This window comes from Panulirus ornatus, chromosome 33, assembly GCF_036320965.1.
Source record: "Panulirus ornatus isolate Po-2019 chromosome 33, ASM3632096v1, whole genome shotgun sequence".
NCBI classification, from domain to species: Eukaryota; Metazoa; Arthropoda; class Malacostraca; order Decapoda; family Palinuridae; genus Panulirus; species Panulirus ornatus.
Genome location: NC_092256.1, coordinates 22355452 through 22377439, shown reverse-complemented (window position 1 = coordinate 22377439; position 21988 = coordinate 22355452). Strand labels below are relative to the sequence as shown.

The 21988-nt window shown below is 40.5% G+C and overlaps 1 protein-coding gene across 3 annotated transcripts in view; it reads right to left on the bottom strand.

The window, feature by feature from the left end:
• Positions 1-2534: 2534 nt before the first annotated feature.
• The window catches only part of trbl (tribbles pseudokinase 2), a 153657-nt gene continuing 134203 nt past the window's right edge, over positions 2535-21988 (bottom strand). For all 3 annotated transcript variants that reach the window (XM_071681872.1, XM_071681871.1, XM_071681873.1), the window contains 2 exons: positions 6616-6798; positions 2535-6446 (listed from right to left, as the gene is read on the bottom strand). In XM_071681872.1, the coding sequence (XP_071537973.1) occupies positions 6128-6446; positions 6616-6798 (502 nt within the window). In that variant the 3' untranslated portion in view covers positions 2535-6127. The remainder of the gene's footprint in view (positions 6447-6615; positions 6799-21988) is intronic.

Genomic DNA, 21988 nt, shown 5'->3' with positions numbered 1-21988 from the left:
AAAGTGTAATTAAGGGTATGGTTATACCAACACTTTTAACCTGCAAACCCGGACATTTACATAATTAATCCATCGTTCTATTCCCTCTGCTCTTATCACTGTGACAAAAGGTCATCATTATCCAATAACCATCGCTGATAATGCCATCATAACGACAAGGTTGTGTTGATACACTATCACTGATTATTGCTGTGTGAAAGTCATTACTCGAATACATTAATTATCACAGTAGGTAGATAATTATGACCACCATACCTGCGTAATATATCTGTGAGGGCCACAGTAACCCAGCCGAGGTGGAAGGCCAGGACAACTCAACACCCTTCAAACCACTATGGCTCACCTCTTGCTCCCCACACAACACTCCTGTGTCTCACCTATAGACATACACCTCTGTGGCTCATGACTCCCCACACTTACATCTATGCCTCACGTCTCAAACGCCCCTCAAACAAAAATGAAAAAAGGCAATCCACTTGGAAAATATTCATAAACATAGGTAACGTTCCATGGCTATCAACGTACGGAGAAATCCATGACAACTATCCAATGTTACAAATTTTCGAAAACCACTTTTTATTCACACATCAACAATGACGCTTAACTTACTCTATTTTTCCTAAGAATTATTAAGATGGTTTCCCTTACACCGAAAAATATATTTACATTCACCAGCAATTTAAATTCTTTAAAGGTTAGGCTTGGAACCTTTACTAAAAAAGGATTTTTAATAACGTTGCCGATTCACCTTTCCTACCGTCAAAGGTTTCCTACTATACAATGACATTTTGTGGAAAAAATAATCAAATCGCTTTACTTGGGTTATATTTTTATCGTATTATACTTTCGTCATATATTCATTAATGTTCTAATCTGAAAATTTGTGTTCTATTTGATATTCGTTTACTTTCCCCTCTGGACGGTAAATACATTTTTATGAGCTAAAAAAAACTCAGTCAAAAACATGCTCAGTTCCAAGTCGCATAGGAAATGCTATCTGATTCTTGGCATCAACAATCTTATGGTAGCACTGGTGTTAAATTTCTTCCTGCTAATATCAAACTAATTCAAAGTAAATTAATCAGAATTTAGACTCTCATGTGCTTGTACGTACCTCATTCGCTACCCCATGCCTTGGATAAATGACATTATATATTGTGAAAATTTCATCATACAGCAAATTGTGTTAAAACTTTATCAATTCAGAGTGCGTGGGCAGCCAATGAATACTTTAAAGTATGCTTATGAGGTCTAACTGCCTTGTGTGCACGGCACAAAATAGTTACCAGCAATCTACTATACTACACATGGATCACTTGCAAAAGTATTCTGGAAGTATGGATCTACGAACAATTTTGAAAATCAATCTTGAACAGTAAGTTAAATATGAGTCTGTTGTGTTGCATCTTTAAATAGTTTTCCTCGTTAAGACGTGAAATTTGGTTTGAAATCAATAATATATAATCTATCTAGGACTGCAAATGAACCAGCGTTCTTGTTTATGAGGCGTGGCTATTGTACCATACACAATGGAATAATAAATGTGATGAATTTCCAAATAAATAACTACTTATATGTTGTTTACGTGGTTCTTACCTTTAATGGAGTGAGTTCAGCAAAACTTGTGGCCGTTGTCCTCCGATCCTCCAATCTAGACGACTGACAACGTCAGACCGAGCTTATTGAAACATGGACAGATATCCCTGGAATATTCCTCTGCTTGGACAACCAACAACACAGCTGTAAAACTGCAATACGACCAGCAATATCTGTAGAAATGGTGCACCTTCCACTACATTGACAACTTCGAAATGTGCAGCGAAAGGTAAACAAAGTCACGTGACTTTACGTCACGTTTAAAGTCCTCTAAAAACTTTAAAGTAAAATACAAGGTGGTAAAAATTCCACTTTACTTCTTTATACAATATACTTAAAAAATCATAAACATTTTGTTTGTTCAATTGATTGGTATAGAATGCTTTATCCTTTTTAGAAAATAATTAACTTTAGAAACAAAGCCTGAATAGTGGATAAGTGCTTAACCAATACTATAATATTTGTTTGCATAATGTGAAGTTATTTAGTTAAGAAACATTATTCAATACACAACATCAAGAACAGCACAATAAATCTTTTTCAAGGTGTGTTCTTCCACCTATTCTTTTAATGTTATCTCAGACAGAGGATATTGCTTTGTCCAACAGAAGACTGTTCTGTACAATTATTTAATCTTCCTCTGTAAGCTGTATTCTTTGTACTGTTCTGATAGGCCTAAGGCAACCTAGACGTATATTATACAATAATATGGTAGTCAGTCTTTGACTTGCTTTGTCATCCTTGAAATTTTTACAGTATTCCTTTTATGTTATTCAGCCCAGAGACTGTTTGTCATTGTCATTTTGCTGCAATTTCTTATCATATTCAAGTACAAGGTAATGTATAATTCTAACCATATCTTTAGTTCTGTTTTACCCCACAATGTAAATCTCTGTCAACATCTAATGTTATAATGTTAAAGGGTAAATGAAACAGAATTTCACAAGTTCTTTTATTATAACATGGAATATTCACATTATATTATATACAAAACATATGTACATGAGCATCATAGCATGGTATGTCATACAGGTTTAATAGAGTCACAAGATAAGACAACTTTGATAGCAACAAAATTTTCAAATGTACCTTACAATGTCACTTACATAATTGGACTTTTTACCAGTAAAAACTGCAGTGTTTCTTAATACTTGTTACAAGTACTAAGAATATTTTCCTTGTTTGGTAAGTGACTCAAAAATGATACTCAAACTCTATAACCAAAGTGTCACATCTGTTCCTTTGATGAAAACCCTCTGACAAAACAGATACCCCTATAAAACTGTTAATTGTGATGTATATTGTGTTGTTCACTAATTGTTTGTTTTTTGCATTTTGATCTCAGGGAACACAAGCTTTGAGTATTATATCTGATGAAAAATCATACCTTGTATCAAAATAACTATGAAATTTGGGTTGCACATCCAACACTGTCATTTCTTCATACCTCTACAGAGGTATAATACTTATCAACCTCACAAGTTATATAGGCTCTACTAAGTCACAGTAAACACAAATGAAGATGCAAGAAAATACTTGCAAAGCAGTACGTGCTACCAATAAAAAAGTTGAAAATTATAACCATGCCTGTAATCTGACCCTGTCTATTCCATGACCTAAGAAAATGAACCTTAGTTGAGACTTCCTAATTGAGCCACACTGCCCGATGTTTTGACTCATATGATGGATGTGCAGCACTGACAGTTAAACCTCACAGGAACACGTGAATAGGTATCAGCCTATAGCATTTGTGCTGTGCAAGCCTTAATGTTGTTTACATATTAACAGCATCAAGTAGCTATAGTTTCACAGAACCTTTGATTTTACACTAGTGCACTGAAAACCAGAATGGTCTATACCATAATCTTATCACATAGGTGACAATCCTGAGGCAAATGAAGAGTACAGGTTTAATATATCAGAGCAGAATGTTACAGATATGAAGAATAACATTAAACATTACTGGAGATCCAAAACGAGATGAACTTAACACAATTTACTTTCACTTTAACCCAAATTTAAAAGGGTTTCTGCAAAATACCAAACATCATTTTATAAAAGAAGCATTGCCAACTCAAGAAACTTTCAGTTTGGTTTCTCATATCCATCTTCCCCGCTGCATTTTAACATGCATAACTCATCATACACCAGCCTGCAGATGTACAACAGCTTTAGGTCTGGCCACATGACTCTGTGCTCAAAAGAAATAAATACTGGTATCGAAAATGAACTTGTATATACACAATCACATAGGTCAGGAGAATGCAGTATTTTGAGTCTTACAATAAATTCATTCATTCAGTCTAAAACAACTATCCTACTAATTGTGTTAGAGACTAGCATTGGGAATGAAATTCATAAAGTCAACCAAAGGAGCAAACATAATGCAATGATACAGTAAGCAATGCATATTTACATAAAAACTGCTCAGTACAATACTGAGAGAAAAAATTCCCAACACAAATATGCAATCCCCCGACAAGATCAATGCCAACACTTCCTGTACAACTCCAATTTCTAAATCGTAAGCATGCCAGCTTATCACAACTCTCATCTCTTGTACACTCAAAATGGAAGAGGTGGGGAAGATTTGACACATGACGTTACTATAAAACAGGGTTGTAACTAATTGGGTAATTATCCATTAGTCAGTGAGTGCTTGAAATTGCACAAAGAAAGAATCAAAGTCAAATATTTGACAATCAAGCAACCTATAGATGTTCTAATAATAATAATAAAGATTTTCTAATAATGCAAATATGAAAATAAGCTTCGTCAAACTACTATCCCTGTTTCACTGCAAATGATCATGTTGCATATTAATATCTTATGCAGTACACATTCACTTCTGATTCAAACTCAGAGAACACACATATTTATGGAAGCAGGTTTAGATTACCAGCTTCTCACCTAATCCAGTTAATGTTATGATGCAGCTGCTTTGCTATTAACTGAAGCAGTTACATTACTTTGATTCTTTTTATGAACTATTCTTTTAAGACATTATAAGTAATCAATACATAAATTGTCTCCAATGAAATATCACATTTCAGAAAGATATTCACCTCTTCAAGATTAACAGATTCCCAAAACTGCATTCCTATATTCCATTTTCCATTTAATTTCTCAATTTAAGTGCTATCAACAGACAAATGATATTCACAACAATGACTATTCTATGTATGACTGATATGACTTTTTTTTTTACAGAAATCCAACATACTTCTGAGTAAAATACTGAATCTTAAGGTTTAATATTCTATATTCATGAAAGATACAGATATTTTGTTGTGTTGATGAATAAAAAAGTAACCATGTTAACAAAGATGATGTTTCTAACCATTTCTGAATCACAAACTAGGATGACATCAGCCACACACTTCTTATAGAAAACTCACAAAAAATACCTTTTACAGTGCACAGCAGTTACCTTCATGCCAAAGCACAAAATTACACACACACAGTAGACAACACTTACACCCTATTTATTAATCTTGTACTTTACTTGCCACTGATAGAAAATATTTATGAATTACACATATGAAAGAGGTAAAGAAGTTTTGTTTTGCCATTGATCCTACACACCATAATGCTAACAGGATCCTTAAAAGAACATCCTTCATGAGAAGTATGCATCTTCAAGCCCGCAAATCTACAAAGCTTCTCATAACTTGTCCTCTAGGCCTTTTGACTTGCACAAACACCATCCAGAAGGCCATGTGATACAGAACTAAAAACAAACTAACATATTTACTGAAGATTACAAGCCTTGAAGATGCAAGTTATCACAGATTTTCAATCGTGCTCCTGACTATAACAGAGCACACCCAAAGATACTTTGGCCCTGCCATGTTGAATAGCTGGAATACATGAAAAATAACTAAAGCTTATTTGCTCTTCCATGATTACAGCACAGAGGGCATTAACCGCTTTATTCACTGCATTAAGGATTTCAAAAACATTAAACTACTATATTACACACGTCCCTATCAGTTAGAAGTGGTACTGTTTTGATATGGAAAGCATTTACAAAATCTACAATGGACACAGTTTGAAGCCTTATAGAATTGAATTTTCACCTTCAACTGCAAGTTAATGTATTTAAGGCTTGGAAAGCACCACCACCTACATTCTTGTGTTCTGAAGACATCTGGTTATTGGCATAGGACCCATGCTAGCCAACTACCATATGGTTAACAAACATTTAAGTAAGAAACACCTCACTTTCTACAATTCATCTGATGGTGTGGTTTGTATCACAACCCTAAATATGTTAATGAACATTATGTGGGGGCTTAAAGGTCTACTTAGTAGGCCAAAATATATAATGTTTCCTGAAAGATAGATTATGTAAAGCCTCATCCACTGATACAGTTGGAACCCTGAAGATATGCAAGATTAATGGTGAGGGTACACCATCTTCATGAACTTTATGGCTAAACTATCTATCTCATACGTCTTGTTTGAGGTTAAAGAGGCATCCAGTTGGACATAGCAGCCGCTACAGTGACCAACCACAGCTTCTGGCACTCTACAGGCCGAACAAGCTGGGCGTGTGAGTTGAGGTTGTGGCTGTGGCCTTCGATGACTGTGAGGGGTGGTTTGATGGCTGCACGAACATGGTAGGGACGGTGTGGTCTGTGGGATCCCTAGGAGGGTGGTCGCGGGGTGGTCGGGTGAGCCACGGGTGGGACAGGACGTCTTGGACGGCCAAACGGCGGATGGGATCACGTCGCAGAAGAGCCGTAATCAAATGCCGAGCCCGGGAGCTCACCCATTCTGGCACTTTGAACTCCCCGCACCTGATCTTCGCAAACAGTGACGAGGTATCGGAGTCATGGAATGGATACCTGAAAGGCACAAAAGTAACAAATTTCAGTCGTAGAATAAACCATTATAACATAAACAAGAACTCAAAATCTGTCCGATTTCATTAATCAGTTGTCTGACATACTGCTACGAAATTAGCATTCTATTTCTTAACCAACGTCCCTAATAGGGATGGGCGGTCTGCCGTACCTGCCAACCAACATGGTGTACAACATCACGCCTAGGCCCCACATGTCGGCTGCGCGGCCGGAGTATGAGGAAGAAGTGAGGATCTCCGGCGCAACGTAAGCAGGACAACCGTGCTTATCCTGCAACCAATCCTCGTCGCCCACCAGCACGCTGTCCTCCAGGCTCTCCAGCTCCAGTTGTTGTCTGTTGGAACAAGAGTATTCGTTAATTCCAGGTCTAACACAAGTTTAATCAATGTCTGTTTTTACTGTAACAATAATATTTTACTTCAGCAAAACACTGAAAACAAATACAAAACTCAGAGTGAGAAACAGATGCTTTCTGCATGAATGTCAGAATCAGGTCAAATCCTCCGTCCGTTGGCGACACAAACCTAATAATATCACGCCGCAACAACATATCTTGTTCATGCCACACACAGTCTACCACCTTCCTACTTTTCTCACATCATGAGACAATGAATACAGGCAACAATATCCACGATAGATACATCAGAGTCTCGGACATCAACGAAAAGTTCATACATAATCGAAAGAAGCTGGGGGGATGAAATATTGTATCGAACAGCACCCGTCCGCCATAACTTAAAGGCTTCATCGAAACCGTACATTTGCAAATATAAACTAGTCCCATTTACAGCATAAGAACCCCAGTCACCTAATCTTAGCTCATACGCGGCCTTTAAGTCGATATCCTCCTCGATTCCGTTAGCGGTAGGACGCCTCCCATCCCCAGCTGGTAGCTGCTAACCCCTTCGCGAGACCATAAACCCACGGCCGACCTCAGTGCACAAGCAGACACTTCATGTAGATGAGAAGCGGTATGACGTATAACTACCTTAACAAAATGAAAATGGATACATCAGCTAACCAAAATAAAATTAGACAACGTACGGCAGTCCTTACAGGATCCAGGTGGATACTTTCACTATGGTAAAATCCAGAGAAAAGTTACGGCATTTCAACTGGACGAAAAATGTGGGTCAACACATGAACGCTTTCCCAAGTTCCAAGTAGAAACTATAGTAGGAACAATACGCATACCAGGTACATATACCCTCAAGAAACAAGTGGATACTTCAGCTGGAACCAAAAGCATTTCCTTAATGAGGTCAGGGTACGTGACTGCTGCCCAGAGGAAATTCTTCAAAGTAGGACTTCAACAAGTATCAAGACTTTTCCTGTTTCCAATTCCACTTTTTCAAGAAGCCTACTATTTCCTCCATCACCACTCGTCACTTTCCTCGTGGAGTTGTAACTTATAATAATGAATAATCAATTATGCAGTCACAATCTCGATCTCTGCTGTCCCACTAATTCTCATAAATGACATCCAAGTCATCATGTATTATGACCAGCGACGGTCGCGGTATGTACAACCTTTCCTGAACACTCAGTTGCCACTCGAACTCTTACTGCTCTCCTACATACCAAAGTTTCCTACAATACACACACAGACCTGCAACAGGATGCAGAGTTGTTGCAACACAGTTTATTTTCATTCTCGTGAAAGTTCCTTTTATCTCGCTTTCAACCATGAATCTTTACTGACCCTTTCTTCTTCCCTCCGTATTATCATTGACTACGACTATCAATACATCTTTGTTAACACTGTCTTAAAGTTAAAAATGGGAATCGGCACAATGGCAAGCTAATATCCCCGTTACGCATATTTAAGCGTCGTGTGATAATGAAGTATGGTACAGTAACAGGCTGCAAGTGCTATACGGTGCATAACAAAAGTTGGGTTTTCATGCTTTACGCTGGACGGTCGACCGTGGTTAAGAACGAAATGTGTTCATACCTCATGACAAGAATCATACAATCATCTAATCACAACGAAATATGGACAATAAAGCTTCACGTATTCGTGATTACCTTTTTCCCCCGTAAGATCATTTTCTTTAATGAGAGTATGAAGGAGTTCCAACCCCCCGCTCCCTCCCCTGTTTAGCAGCCTTTCAACACCCAGGAGACACATGGGCGGTAGTCTTTCCTCCCTCGGCCCAGTTGAACAGAAATGACAAATAAATTTGCCCTTCCTTCCAAGGGGCACCTTTTTAATCCTCTTTACATGATGGTCATCAAACCTCGCACACTTACCCTCAAATATTTGGGGATAATAGTCAAATTTCAAGAATTACTTCACTTTCTTCCATGAAAACAAGCGATGTTGGTCCTTCAGCAGCGGCCACAACAAGCAATATTCCTGAAGTAAACTCAAGCATCGATTGTTTATCTTCTTACATTAAAACAAATATGGGATCCGCGTCATGTAGCCCCCCACTATTCGCCATCTTAATCCCTATATCGTCAAACTGTACCAATCTCAGGCTTAAAAAAAAGTATGCTTGAAATCACGTTGCGGAAAGCCATATAAAATGGTAGATAACGCGGTGACGCAGATCCTGGTTATGCAAACTGACAACCCACTGTAGATGAAACTTTCAATTCGTTTCCAGTTACATCAATTTCATCAAAACCTTTTTCCAGTTATATTAATTTCCTTACAACCTTTCTTAATATCACAGTCTTCTGTGTAACAAAGTGATACGATGTACGTTCTTTTTCGTGTTTACGACTAATAGGTTTCTTTCTGTGGGTGAGGAAATGTGAAGGTTCATGGTGGTGGAAGGCAGCGTGTCGCAGGAGTGTTGCTGTCGTATTGTTCAACGGGCATTTCCTCGCCCTTACTGATTTGACATCTTGCACAACCCCTGACACAACACACAAACCAATATGTATGCTTAGTTTTAAAACAGCGCTTACGAGTATACACACAGTCATTCACTTAACGAGTTTCACTCCGTGGTTTGCAATTCTAACTGGTTACCATTGTACATTACAAACTCTATGGTTACTTCAAGTGTGACGAAGTAATGAACGCACACGCGCATAATGTACTAACGAGACACCTTCAGCTTCCATAACCGTCTTAAACTAGAAGTAATAGCCACGGTACGTGGCGGGAGGTTAGCCTGTGTGACACCGTGCAGGGGAACCTGCTGGTCGCGCAATCGTTCACATCCGCATCGCCGGGGGGGACCCCGGGTGACGCAACGTGACGCTACCTTGGCTGCCTGGCCGTGACATCCATATTATGCGTAATAATAATTACTACGGCTTCCTTACTTATTATCTCTCCCTCTCTCTCTCTCTCACTTCGCCTTTAAATTATCAATGATGTCGCTGACCTCTACACACGCTGTTTACGTTATGAAGCAGATACTCTGAGAAATAGACGTTTGTTGGTATAGAATGTAAGAGGCTGTCGCCTCCGGTGATGGTGTGATGGGAGACGTCATGGAAAACCCTTTCCATGAATGCCACCAAGTGCCCTCGACCACCACTTTTATATATTCTGAAGAGATATCTTATTTCCCTTAAGTTCAATTCTTCATATATGAGTCAGCATGACATATCAGGGTATCTTAGCAGACCATCTGCGCCACAGCAACAGCTCGAGTAATCCCCACAAATTCTTAACATCAACAGTGGCGAGTGGCCGGAATCACCGTCATGAATCAAGAGTGCATGTTCTGGCTCAGTGCTGACCCCATCCGACACCTCGGCATCGACGACACTAGCACAAACTCGGGGTGACAGCCAACTCGACCGCCATTATCTATATAACGAGGGGTTTGATAATCTACTATAACGATTTCACAGCAGCCAACCAGCACTAAGACCTTGGGGGTCATCGACACGTCACCCTCACAGCAGTTTATAATTTCCTCGAGAAAGTTTTCTCTCTTGCCCCCTTCGACTGTCCCTCCCTCACCATTTTCCCGTAGCGGGTGTGCGAAAGACACGCCCTGCCACCACGACCTTCAAGTAGTAGAGGGCGGGCGGTGGGCGGGCGGGCGGACGGGGAGGTCGGCGGCGGCGGCGACCAGCGGGCTCGGGGTTGATCAATACCACGTCTTGGCTACTTCACCAGTGTCAACACGGTGCAAGAGCAAGCCAAGCCAACCATCCGGGATCTTACCACCGCTCTATGTCCCCACCGCTGTACCTCGTGCCTGGAGTTTCAATACACATTCACGACTACCCACACTGAACCTTACGTAAACCCATCAGCGGGGTCACTGTGACTGCTGTGATAGATAAAGGCAGCAGCAACAGTTCCAGGTTAGGGCACAAATGACAGTGGCATCAATAGGCTATTTTCCACAACCTGAGCACTCTGCAATGACAACCTTTCCAACAACGACACTAAGTTGTCATCACACATGAAACAACTATCGAAACAATTAACTTTTAATGGTCAGAGACGGATACAAACAACCGCTTAGCCAGCGTCTGAGATTATTCTGGTGGAGTGGAATTCCCAGTTTGCACTGTATGGGAGAGGAGTTTACTCTCGCAGAGTTTCATCTCTTGAACTTTATCATACAGCTGTTTAAATCTCCGTATGACGTTCACATTTACAAGTTCATTCATCTACTTTTCAACTATAAAAATACTTTTGACATTTTTCCTGGCGAGTTTCTCTCTTAATTTCATGTCATGGTCTCTAGTTCTAATCTTGTATCTTTCTATGAACTGTTCCCTGCTGACATCATGGAACTGGTTTAAAAACTCTATATATATATATATATACAGAAACACATAATGCCCTCCAATAGCAAAGATTCGAACCCCACACCATTCGCGTGGTAGCTGGGAACGATAACCGCTCGGCTATGATCGCCCCTATAAGGAAGTGACTACTCGATTAGTCCATATTAGTCCACATCAATAATGATAAAAAAAAACTGACCCAGTTTCGTTAATGCAACCTCACCTTACACTCATCTACCCGTTCTTAGGTTAACTTAGATGCAATGGAAAATGAAGTCTGAAGAGAAAAATGTCGGGGTAACGTCATAAGAGGAAAAAATTAATAAAGGAAATGTAACATCAAAGGGAGAAGATAACATCTGGGATGAAAGGTTAGGTCAAGGTGGTGAAGTTCGGTTCAAGGGTTAACAAAGGTTAGAAACAGTGTCAAAGAAAGTAAACATGAGGGAGAGGACAAGTAAAGTCCGGGAAAACTTGTTATGCCAACGAAGACACTCCATGTAGTAGCAACAGAACGTCATCCAAGAAAGTAACATTTCTAGACAACTAAAGTCATCGAATACAATTAAAGTCGACTAAGATTGGTCATGTAAGCAAAAAAGAGGCAAAGCCTGAAAAAGTAAGTGAACTTTAACAAGACGTCAACTAATATAAGTAATGTTAAATAAGGAGACACAACACAATCTCAGTGAAATAAGGCCAGAACTCAGACGGGGAGAGGATACAGAGAGAGGCGAGGACGCTGAAGACTATTGGGGTGAAGGTTAGAACTGCACCATCCAGGAGCACCCAACTTGTCCCACTGCAACATTCTACCCACCTGCTCCCGGCTTTGCAATTCCATTACCGCCGCCACGACAGCTGTCCACGTAAGAGTGGGTGACATTCACCCAGTAGCAGTGGAGGCCCGGGGTGAAGTCGCCTTTCTCACATGACCTTCCGCTACAAAAGCCTGACAGTCACGGCTGTAAAACTGTCATTATCTCCAGGTTGTCGGAAAGCGGGTGTGACATTCCCAGGCAATGTAAGGCGACCTCCGGGTGGCGTCAACACCAGCATTAGCACCAGCAGGAGGGAGGGGGGAGGGCTAGCCCGGTGGTGGTCGGCGGCGGTCCCTATGTAGGTGAAGGTTGGCGGCCTCACCACCGAGGCCACACCGCTGCCACCGCTCCCTAACATTTACCGCCTCAACTATTGTTTAATGGTCGACGGACACATTAAAAACCCATTATATGACTATTTCAGATATAATAACAGCCAGTAATGCTGTAATGTAGTCAATGAAGGATTCTCTCCATGAAATCCAAGAATCAATTCATTACAGTAAAATATACATTAGTTCACATTGAGGGAAACTGTGTCACAACAGCGGCTTACCAGCATGGCCTTAACTCAGGTGAAGAGAACTGCACACAGATATGGTGTTCTTACCAGCATAAACATATACAGAAATATGTTACTGAAAATAATTATCAGACATTCTCGGTCCCGAAATATGTTACTGAAAATAATTATCAGACATTCTCGGTCCCGATGTTTAGTGTAAAGAGAAACTTTCTTTTTCTTTCAGAACATAATGCAAGAGGGTTTGGATGTTGGAACCAAAAATTATGAAGATAAGTGAGAAGATGGTGAACTATATAGAAAAAATCATCAAGTAATCTCGTATTTGTGGGGGAAAGGAAGGAGGAAGGCTGTCTCAAGGGGCAATAGTCTGAACGTTGCAAAGCCTATTGCACACACCTACAGGCGGGCAACACCCAGACATATAAATCAGCTTTATAGACACGACTTCTTAAGGATGACAGGATAATGCTATAATAAAATTGTAAATATCTGTTGTGTTGGGTAATCCCTATGTAACAAATTGTTTATAATGTTCTAAGAACTCGTCCACATTTTCATCTTAATGTTTTACAGAGGCAAAACTTTGCGCTGAGTTTGCCACTTGACCATGTCTTAGGCAAGCTTCTACTGCTAGTGAGGCACTTGACCATGTCTTAGGCAAGCACCTAGAGCTAGTTAGGCAATCATTTCTTAAGGACAATAACACTTAAGAATGATTATTCTATTCAACTTTGATATCTAGTTTCCGAGGTAAGCGATGCTTGCAGAAAAACGATGACGCCAAGGAAAATCTTACGGTCCACAACTTCACTTTCTCATTAACATGATTATTATAAATTTCTAGAGCAGCTACACTGATAGACTATGGAAGATGAGTACGAGTCTAAGCAGTTTTAAAAATAAATAACCGGACGTCTATAAACGTAGCAATTATGTTAGGATCTTAACAAGTCATATCTTCAATGTACTTTCCAGACACCTTTCTTTTTCATTTTCTTCCTCCACGTTTGAAACATTTTCAAATAAGCTTAATTTATAGCGATAAAATAGGAAAAAAGTCTATACTGAATTTATGAGTGAAAATACGTATTTCCTTTAAAACATTATAATCATGGCTGATCCTGCATTAGGCAAGACCAAGAGAGTGAGAAAGTCCTTCATACGTGTATTCTTTTTACTGTTAACGGACGACACAAAAGACTTCGCTTGGCAGCTACGACAAAACACCAACTACATTGTTCATCAAGGTAAACGTATATATATATATATATATATATATATATATATATATATATATATATATATATATATAGAGAGAGAGAGAGAGAGAGAGAGAGAGAGAGAGAGAGAGAGATTAGGATATGATATGTATCTGGGATGTGGTTCCTTGTGCAATACCGCCCAACAGATTATCAAAACTTCAAAGCGTATAGTCAAAAGTAGCTTTGAAGATCGCAATCAGGCAGACTACCATTTTTACTGGATGTGACGATATAAAACCTTGTTATCCATGATACAGGTACTGATACAAGACGCTGATGTAAATTCCAGTTTAGAAATCGCCAGAATACCACACATAGTCATTGAATTGTTACCTTCGTGACTGTATATGAAAACAAGATAAACTCTTGGCTAATACTTCTCGAACTCACATTCATCTTAATATAACGCAAACATTCAACTTCTAAGCAATAATGTTACATCCTCTTGAAACACAATGAGAAGTTAGACATCCATACACTGATTAAAAAACATTAATCAGAAACTATGAAATTCACAAGCTGGCTGTTGCTTTCACGGACTGCGTCATATCTATAACCCAAGAACCTGGCTGACGGTGAGATGGAGAGGACGTGACTACAATATAATCTTTTCATGATACACACCTATGCAACACATTTGCATCTAATACAAATATATGTAATGAAAATTTCTAGGTAGCATTTCATGGGATATGGTGTATTATCAAACCTACCAAGCACTAATCATTATTGCTCAAAGTAGAAATTCAGTCCAAGGAGCAATCATAATATATATATATATATATATATATATATATATATATATATATATATATATATATATATATATATATCGCAAGTGCAAACGCTATTTTTTTTCCTCTTTTTCTGCCGATATATCTGGGTTTTGTTTTTATATTCGTGTAAGTTATTGCGACAGATGTGGCTGGTGACAACGGTACGAGATGTACAGATAGGTCACCTGTTATCAATCCCAAGTGAACACAATCTCGTGTGTTTCACTCAACCTCAAATAACACCAATAAACAACATCAAACTACCCTGGTGGGCACGTTGGCAAACTGCCTCTAATGATCACCGCATTAACAGATACCATTAGACTACCGTACTGAGCGTACTATCTTGTACAACATCCCATGCGACGGTCATAACAAACCATTGTATTCAATGAAGCAGAATAATCAAATATACAACTTTCAAGCTTAATAAGAAGTGGCTCTATCTATGTCCACAAATATATATATATATATATATATATATATATATATATATATATATATATATATATATATATATATATATATGTGTGTTTGTGTGTGTGTGTGTGTGTGTGTGTGTGTGTGTGTGTGTGACGAATATAAAGTTCAACTCTCGATAATAAAGTGCGATAAGCATGCAAAAGTGTCCAAAACCGCAAATCCTTGGGTGACCGTCCATTACTTTCTCGGAAACTTCTAAGCTTTACTCACTTCACTGAAGGCTTAATCCGCCAAGGTAAGCCCCTCCTGTCAGGTCACAGGGAACGTAACACCATATCTAAAACTGAGAGCATAAGAAACCTATCGACGGTAATGTGATATAATTCAACATATTGGAGGCGAGGCCACAGCGACCATAATTACAATTGCGACAACCTCAGTAAGTCTCTTTCATCACACACCTTTGCCTCCATCGTCGCCGTCACAGCCTCGCCACTTTCACACTTGTGTACAAACCACTTAACACCCAAACTCCCGCTTCCCCGCCCCATCTTGATTACCTTGTATGCGATTCTCGCCTTCATGATATGGTAGTAGAGTGGCTAATTGGCTTCAAAAGGACTAGATATTGCAGCTCTCATTGGAAATCATTTGAGAAACAGGAATGCCACGATAAAAAATTGACAGAGATGAAATGAACACACTTGGGACATGAAAATAAGACGTTTGTGCATCTTCCATCTGTTCCTTGTGGTCGCAACTGTGATCAACGGGTGGAAGGGAAGGACCGTTCCCAAGCTCAGTAACGGCGGCTGTATGGGTTTGTTTATGAGCATGCATATTGAAGCGTGGCAATTAAGGCTTTGCAGGTGGGATGGCAGAGAGGAGTCACACGCTCTTTGACCTCACTATCAACCGAGAGTGTGGGATCACGTCGGCCGATGAGGGTATAGCCACGGGCACCCTAACACCAGGAAAACGATGAAGTTCTACACCAACCTAGGTACACACTGGCCACCACCGAGGCAACAGCTGCTGCCCAACAAGGAAGGATTCGCGTGGGCAGCACGTCTCTCGCCGCTCCGACTTTTTGTTATGTTGCCTCACCTTAGGAGCCAGTGTTGGGCAACCTGCACCGTCGCCGCCGTACACTACGCTTCGCTACACTCAGGCACCAACATGCACAAAAACCTGCTCGCACTACTACTCATATCGTCATTAATGCAAGTTGAGGAACACTGGGCGACAACATTGACGCTGTGGGGTTTGGCCTCGAACGTGATGGCTACAAGTAACGGGTCCTAACATTCCTTTCTTCATATTGTTATACTTAAACACTCAGCAGTCTACATGCACGGGGGTAAACTCTGCCCAGAAAAGTTGTCCATTCACAAGCAGAGTTGGTACACGGCCCTGATATTTATATTGCTTCTAAATAAATCCGGGTCAATGATTTCTTCATCTTGAATGGGTCAAGAGGCTTTCAACATGACTTAAGAACTGGGAACGAGAACCGCCCAAGCTGATATATGATCGATTAAGACTTTTTCAAAACAATATCCACCAGGTCAAAATTAAAAATTCATTTCCTTTTTTTTTCCGTGGCGTTTTCTCGCTAGTGTTGCACGACTTCTGAATTATCAGTAACGTCATCGAATGATTATGGGGCGTGTGGTGTTCCATCAACACACAAGCTGAAAATCACTACAGAGGACCTACTGACTGCCGTCTGTGGCCCTGATGTGAGCACGGGTCCCAGACCACAACGTCACATACTAATTTCATTACACGTTCTATAACCTTAAAAATAAATCGAATCAGAGCTCCCACAATGTTACGTAAACAATAACAACATCGACGGCAATGTTATTGTGATGTTCTGTCTTAACATATTACGCCCAAGCTTATCTCGCTCACCGCTGCACGACCACACTACATATCTGGCACAAACCACATTGCAATAGCTGGCACACACCACACTACATATCTGGCACACCTACAGCCCTGGCACACACTTGACATAGCTGAAATACACCGAACACATATTATATATCTGGAACACACCACAAATCTGGCACACACTTGACATAACTGAAACACAAAGAAACACATTTATTATAAATCTGGCATTCATTGCAATACACACATCTGGCACAAACATGACATTACTACACATATGACAGCACTACTCACCCGCCACATCGCACATCATACACCAGTTCTCCATCCATAAATTCCCTGAGCATGCCTACAGTCTAAACCCCTTGTCTAATCCAATACTATTTCTCTTATCCTAAATCATCCTAGCGTCTCTTAGCTCATACGACACTCCTGACTTAGAATAACCAAATCTTAATTTAGGCTCAAAAATATCTGCGCGTCTGTACCTCCAACGCTAGTTCCGCAACTACGCCTCACAGCCAAAAATATCCCTCAGTCCTTAATAAAACCTTCAGCCCAGGATGGAAAAACTAAATAGTCGAGCAGCTTCCTACCCACATCGGCAACGCCCACTAGTCCGTTGACTATGAGCTTATCAGTAAAGGAAGAATAAGTCCGAGTAATAAAACAACAAAACCCTCGTCACTTATAATAGCTAGGCAACAATAAATCATACACACAAAGTTACAGAAAATATTGGCAACCGACTAGTTGATTATGAACAAGTTCATGAAACCAGATATCTGCTGACACTGTATATTAACTGGAAAGAGAAACACAGGATCGTCATTACAATACAGCGTAGTAATACACAATAATAATTTTACATGATTCGTTAGGCGAGTAGAAAACAAAAACTAAAGAACGTTTTACTGCGATTGCTTTAACTGGTGTAGATAACGGGGGAAGGATAGCAGAGGAATGGGTGGAGGATGGGGAAAGGTGGGTGCTGGGGAAGGAAGGGTCCTGGAACTGGGGGGGTGGCAAAAACGCAGGAGTGGACACCTCAGTAAAAACACGGGCGGGCAGCCGGTGTGACGCAAGGACCCGCACCAACGTAATAAAAAGCAAGGACACCTCTGCTCTCAGCAACACAGCACAACACACTGTTAATCCTTCACTATTTACGCCAAGTGCAGTCCATAACAGAGTCTTCACATAATACTAAAAACACCTGACTCAACCGCCTCGCTTGACCTCAAGCACCCCATCTAACGGTACTGAGCACAACAGTAAAAGATTTGCCGTCAGGAAGCGCACGCCACATACTCTGCTGTCCAAGGTACTACAGTACCATAATAGGACAGCAAGACCTACCCTGAGAGCAACAAAAACAAATTTCCATTGTAAAACTATTTCTTTTATCATTATTATTCTGGCTGCACTGGTATAGCATATATATCACACGCGCCACTTCACAAAGTTGTTTGTCTTTTCAATTAAATGAAACAGTCAAATATAACATGATATGCAGCTCAAGGCCAGCACTTTATATCTCTAACGAAAAGAAGTTACTATGTAGCCTCAGCAGCAACTGACACAGAGAAGCACCAGCCATGCCTTCAACGACCTTATTGACTGATGCGGCCGCTACGTAAGCCTGGGTTAGGGTGGGGCACCACCACAACACAGTACGGAAGTGACGCAATATTTATACTTCAAGTGCTCTCCCAGCTGAGGCAACCACTACGTAAAAGTATTCAATATTTTCATAGTTAATTCACCTCTTATATATATATATATATATATATATATATATATATATATATATATATATATATATATATATATATATATATATAGCTTACGTCTAAAGGTGCGTGAATGGTGGGTCAGGTAGTAGGCAGGTGAAAACACGGACGACAAGGTTCAATGCCTGGTATCAACAAAATGACTACAGTGTCGGGTGTCCATCTGGTGGCCACACTTGAATCACACACTGGACCACCAAGGCGCATATTCTCCAGCAGAAAGGCAAGCCACTGATCAACCCGAGGGACTGAGCACTAACCAGGAAGACAATAGGCGGTACCTGTAAACCCTTCTGTCATACTACTGCTGGTACAACTCCCATCACATACCACAGATCACTCACATGCCTAGAACACTACAGTTTCTCCTGGGACATATGTCCTCACAATACATCCCCCGCAAATCAGTTATCTTTTGAGTTCTGTTACTCGATGACTTTTGGGGCCCAAGACACAAGAGGTGCCTCAGGGTGTGACTTGGGTGTAGGTGTTGATCTAGCTGAGCGCCATGCCTCACCTGCTTGGCTCGTGCACTGTTACTGCAAATGCTCGTGCCAAAAGCTGTCCCTCTTGCGTTGAGTCAACTCTCGAAGCCGCACACCTTCCTCCAAGCTCCTGCAGATACTTTCATTCCCTCAAATCTTATATACAAATCTACATCCTCATAAAATCATGAGAAAGCTCGTGAGGACTTAAAAACTATTTGCCATGTTCACACACCCTTCCAAAATCAGCTTTCCGGTTGCTGTTGGATGTCAATACCTTTCTATCCTATGCCATGTGAAGTCTTGTGTTGACACAAGGACACGAAGGGTGAGTATATATACGTCCATAGTGAGGTGAGTGTGGACGGTGCCACTGGGCACTGGGGACACCTGGCACACCCACGTTCTCACTACACAATTGGGCAACAGACGCCGGCACCCGGACACAGGTTTCACTACTTACCAACCTACATTTCTGTTGCTATGCGCCTGCACCAACCACAGACGTTCTAAATTTAATACTTCCATCAACGCCACTTCCTCCTCTCACTCACCTATGCTGAATGTGTAGTATATGCGTATATTCATATGAAAAAATGAATTAACAGTTATTCTCACTTTTAATACTGGTGATGAAACATAAATAGTGGCGCACTTCCCGACCAGAAACCCAGTTTCGGAATTCAGGGGGCAACCTCGGTTTTGCAAGAGGTGTCATTCCTCCGCCCTGACGGTTTAACACTGATCCGACTCAACCCGACCTCGTGACACGTTCACAATAAAAAAAAAAAGTTTCAAATTTGTCGGATGAACAAACGCGAGTTCTTTTAATTTCTTACATCCATTTCTTTGCAGATTCTGAGAGCACGTATTCCAAAGTAATTTACACTCTTACTCCAATAAAATAATCATTTATATATTGTGGATTCATGTGTTATACTATGGAATAAAAATACACTCAAATCAGCACACAATTCGAGAGGGTCCACAAAAAGGGATATGATAAGAAACAGCACTTGCGCTAGCGCCAGCAGCACCATCAGCGTTAATACTAGCAAAGCTGTGTAGCAACAGCATGAAAACTAGCACCGGTAGCGGCAGCAACAACAACAGCTGCAGCGACGGCAGTAGAGGCAGCACCCGCATGAAACATCAGCAGTACCAGTAGCACCTGAAGAAAGGGGAGGAGGAGGAGGAGGAGGAGGAGGTGGCGATGATGACGACACACGGGTGGTGAGTTGGAGAGCTTGGCCCCGCGCCTTTCCCCCCACCCCTGACATTCTCCTCGGCGACCTGGCCAGCCGCCCATCAATTATGCAACGGTAGACGTCACTCCTCCCGCCCTCATCCTGTCAAATACACCTTAATAAAGCACCCCAGAAACCAGCCACACACGCTCCTGCCGCCCCTGTCACACGTAATTTAATAATGCACCTCACTCTTCCCACCATCTTACCATAATATGCCCATTAACAACGCATTATCATCCTCTAAAATATCTCACATCCTGATAATGCATCCTAAACTAGTCATATAGAAAAAAAAAAACACTTAAAGGTACCCTTATCTTACGACATTAACATATTAAACACATCTTAAGACAGCCACTCTCTCCTCGCACTCTCACCCCATCACACCCACATTAATTACGCACCCTAAAACACCCACACACTATTCTCAACCTCAATTTGATCACACACAACGTTATAACGCTCCCCTTATATACGGCCCACACTCTTCAGAAGTATTTACGATGAAACCTTCCCAGCTAAATTTATGCAAACCTTAAGATACCTATTTGTTTTTTATATGAATAAAGTCCAGCACTCCTATAACAGTTATACCAACACTACCATGTCAGATATACTAGTTACGTTACTCAATGAGAAGCCTTATTAAGTTTCATTGTCAGTATTACGACAAAAATGTATTCCTTAACCGCTTCTGTTGCGAATGCGTCCATTATAATCCTTACTACCTTAATCAATACAGCATCGTTTCTTAATACATCATTAAGATGTACGCAACACTCGCCAGTATTTTACTTTGGTGCAGCGTTACATTACTCGATACAAAAGCTTACATTTCTTCATACTACAGCCACAAATTCTGATGTCTCAATAAACTGCTGGAATCACTGCATGGTGATATATTTCATAATGTTTATCAGGTACAACATTTCTAGACGATAGATTTAAATCGCGTTACATTCCTCAATACCACGGCGATGATATGGTACTTCATTTAAAAATCAACCACTTTATACCAATACCATATTCATATATGGTGTTATATTTTTCCACATGACAAACTTGAGAATATGTTCACATCAGTAAAGACCTCATACATCTCATCAAGTTGCAGTTTCAATTTCCCGCACTTATAGGTGGTGTTAGCCAAAAGCAAATGTACCATTTCTTTATCAGAAAAAATAAATAGCGCTGAAACCCACGTCGACCAAACCATATGGCGTTATTCCCAGCCAGAGTAAAATGAGGTTGTGATTGACAAAACAATACGACATTGCAATGAGGACTGTTTTCCCAGAAAGGAAATGTTGACTAAAAGAAGGAAATGCCAGATGGGTTTACGCCTTGTACATCCTGAAGACAACCGTTTGAAGAGGAGAGAAAAAAAGGCACTTCAAAGAGAGTGTTAGATGATAGTTATGACTTCACTCAAGGACTGGAGCTAGCAGGAAATTCCGCACGCATAGCGTAGCCTATACTACCGAAGCCTCTTACGCAGGTGAGGGCTAGCCTACTGTCGCAACTATTGGAACTCATACACATTCATGGCACGTCCTCGAAACCTCAGCTATATTCC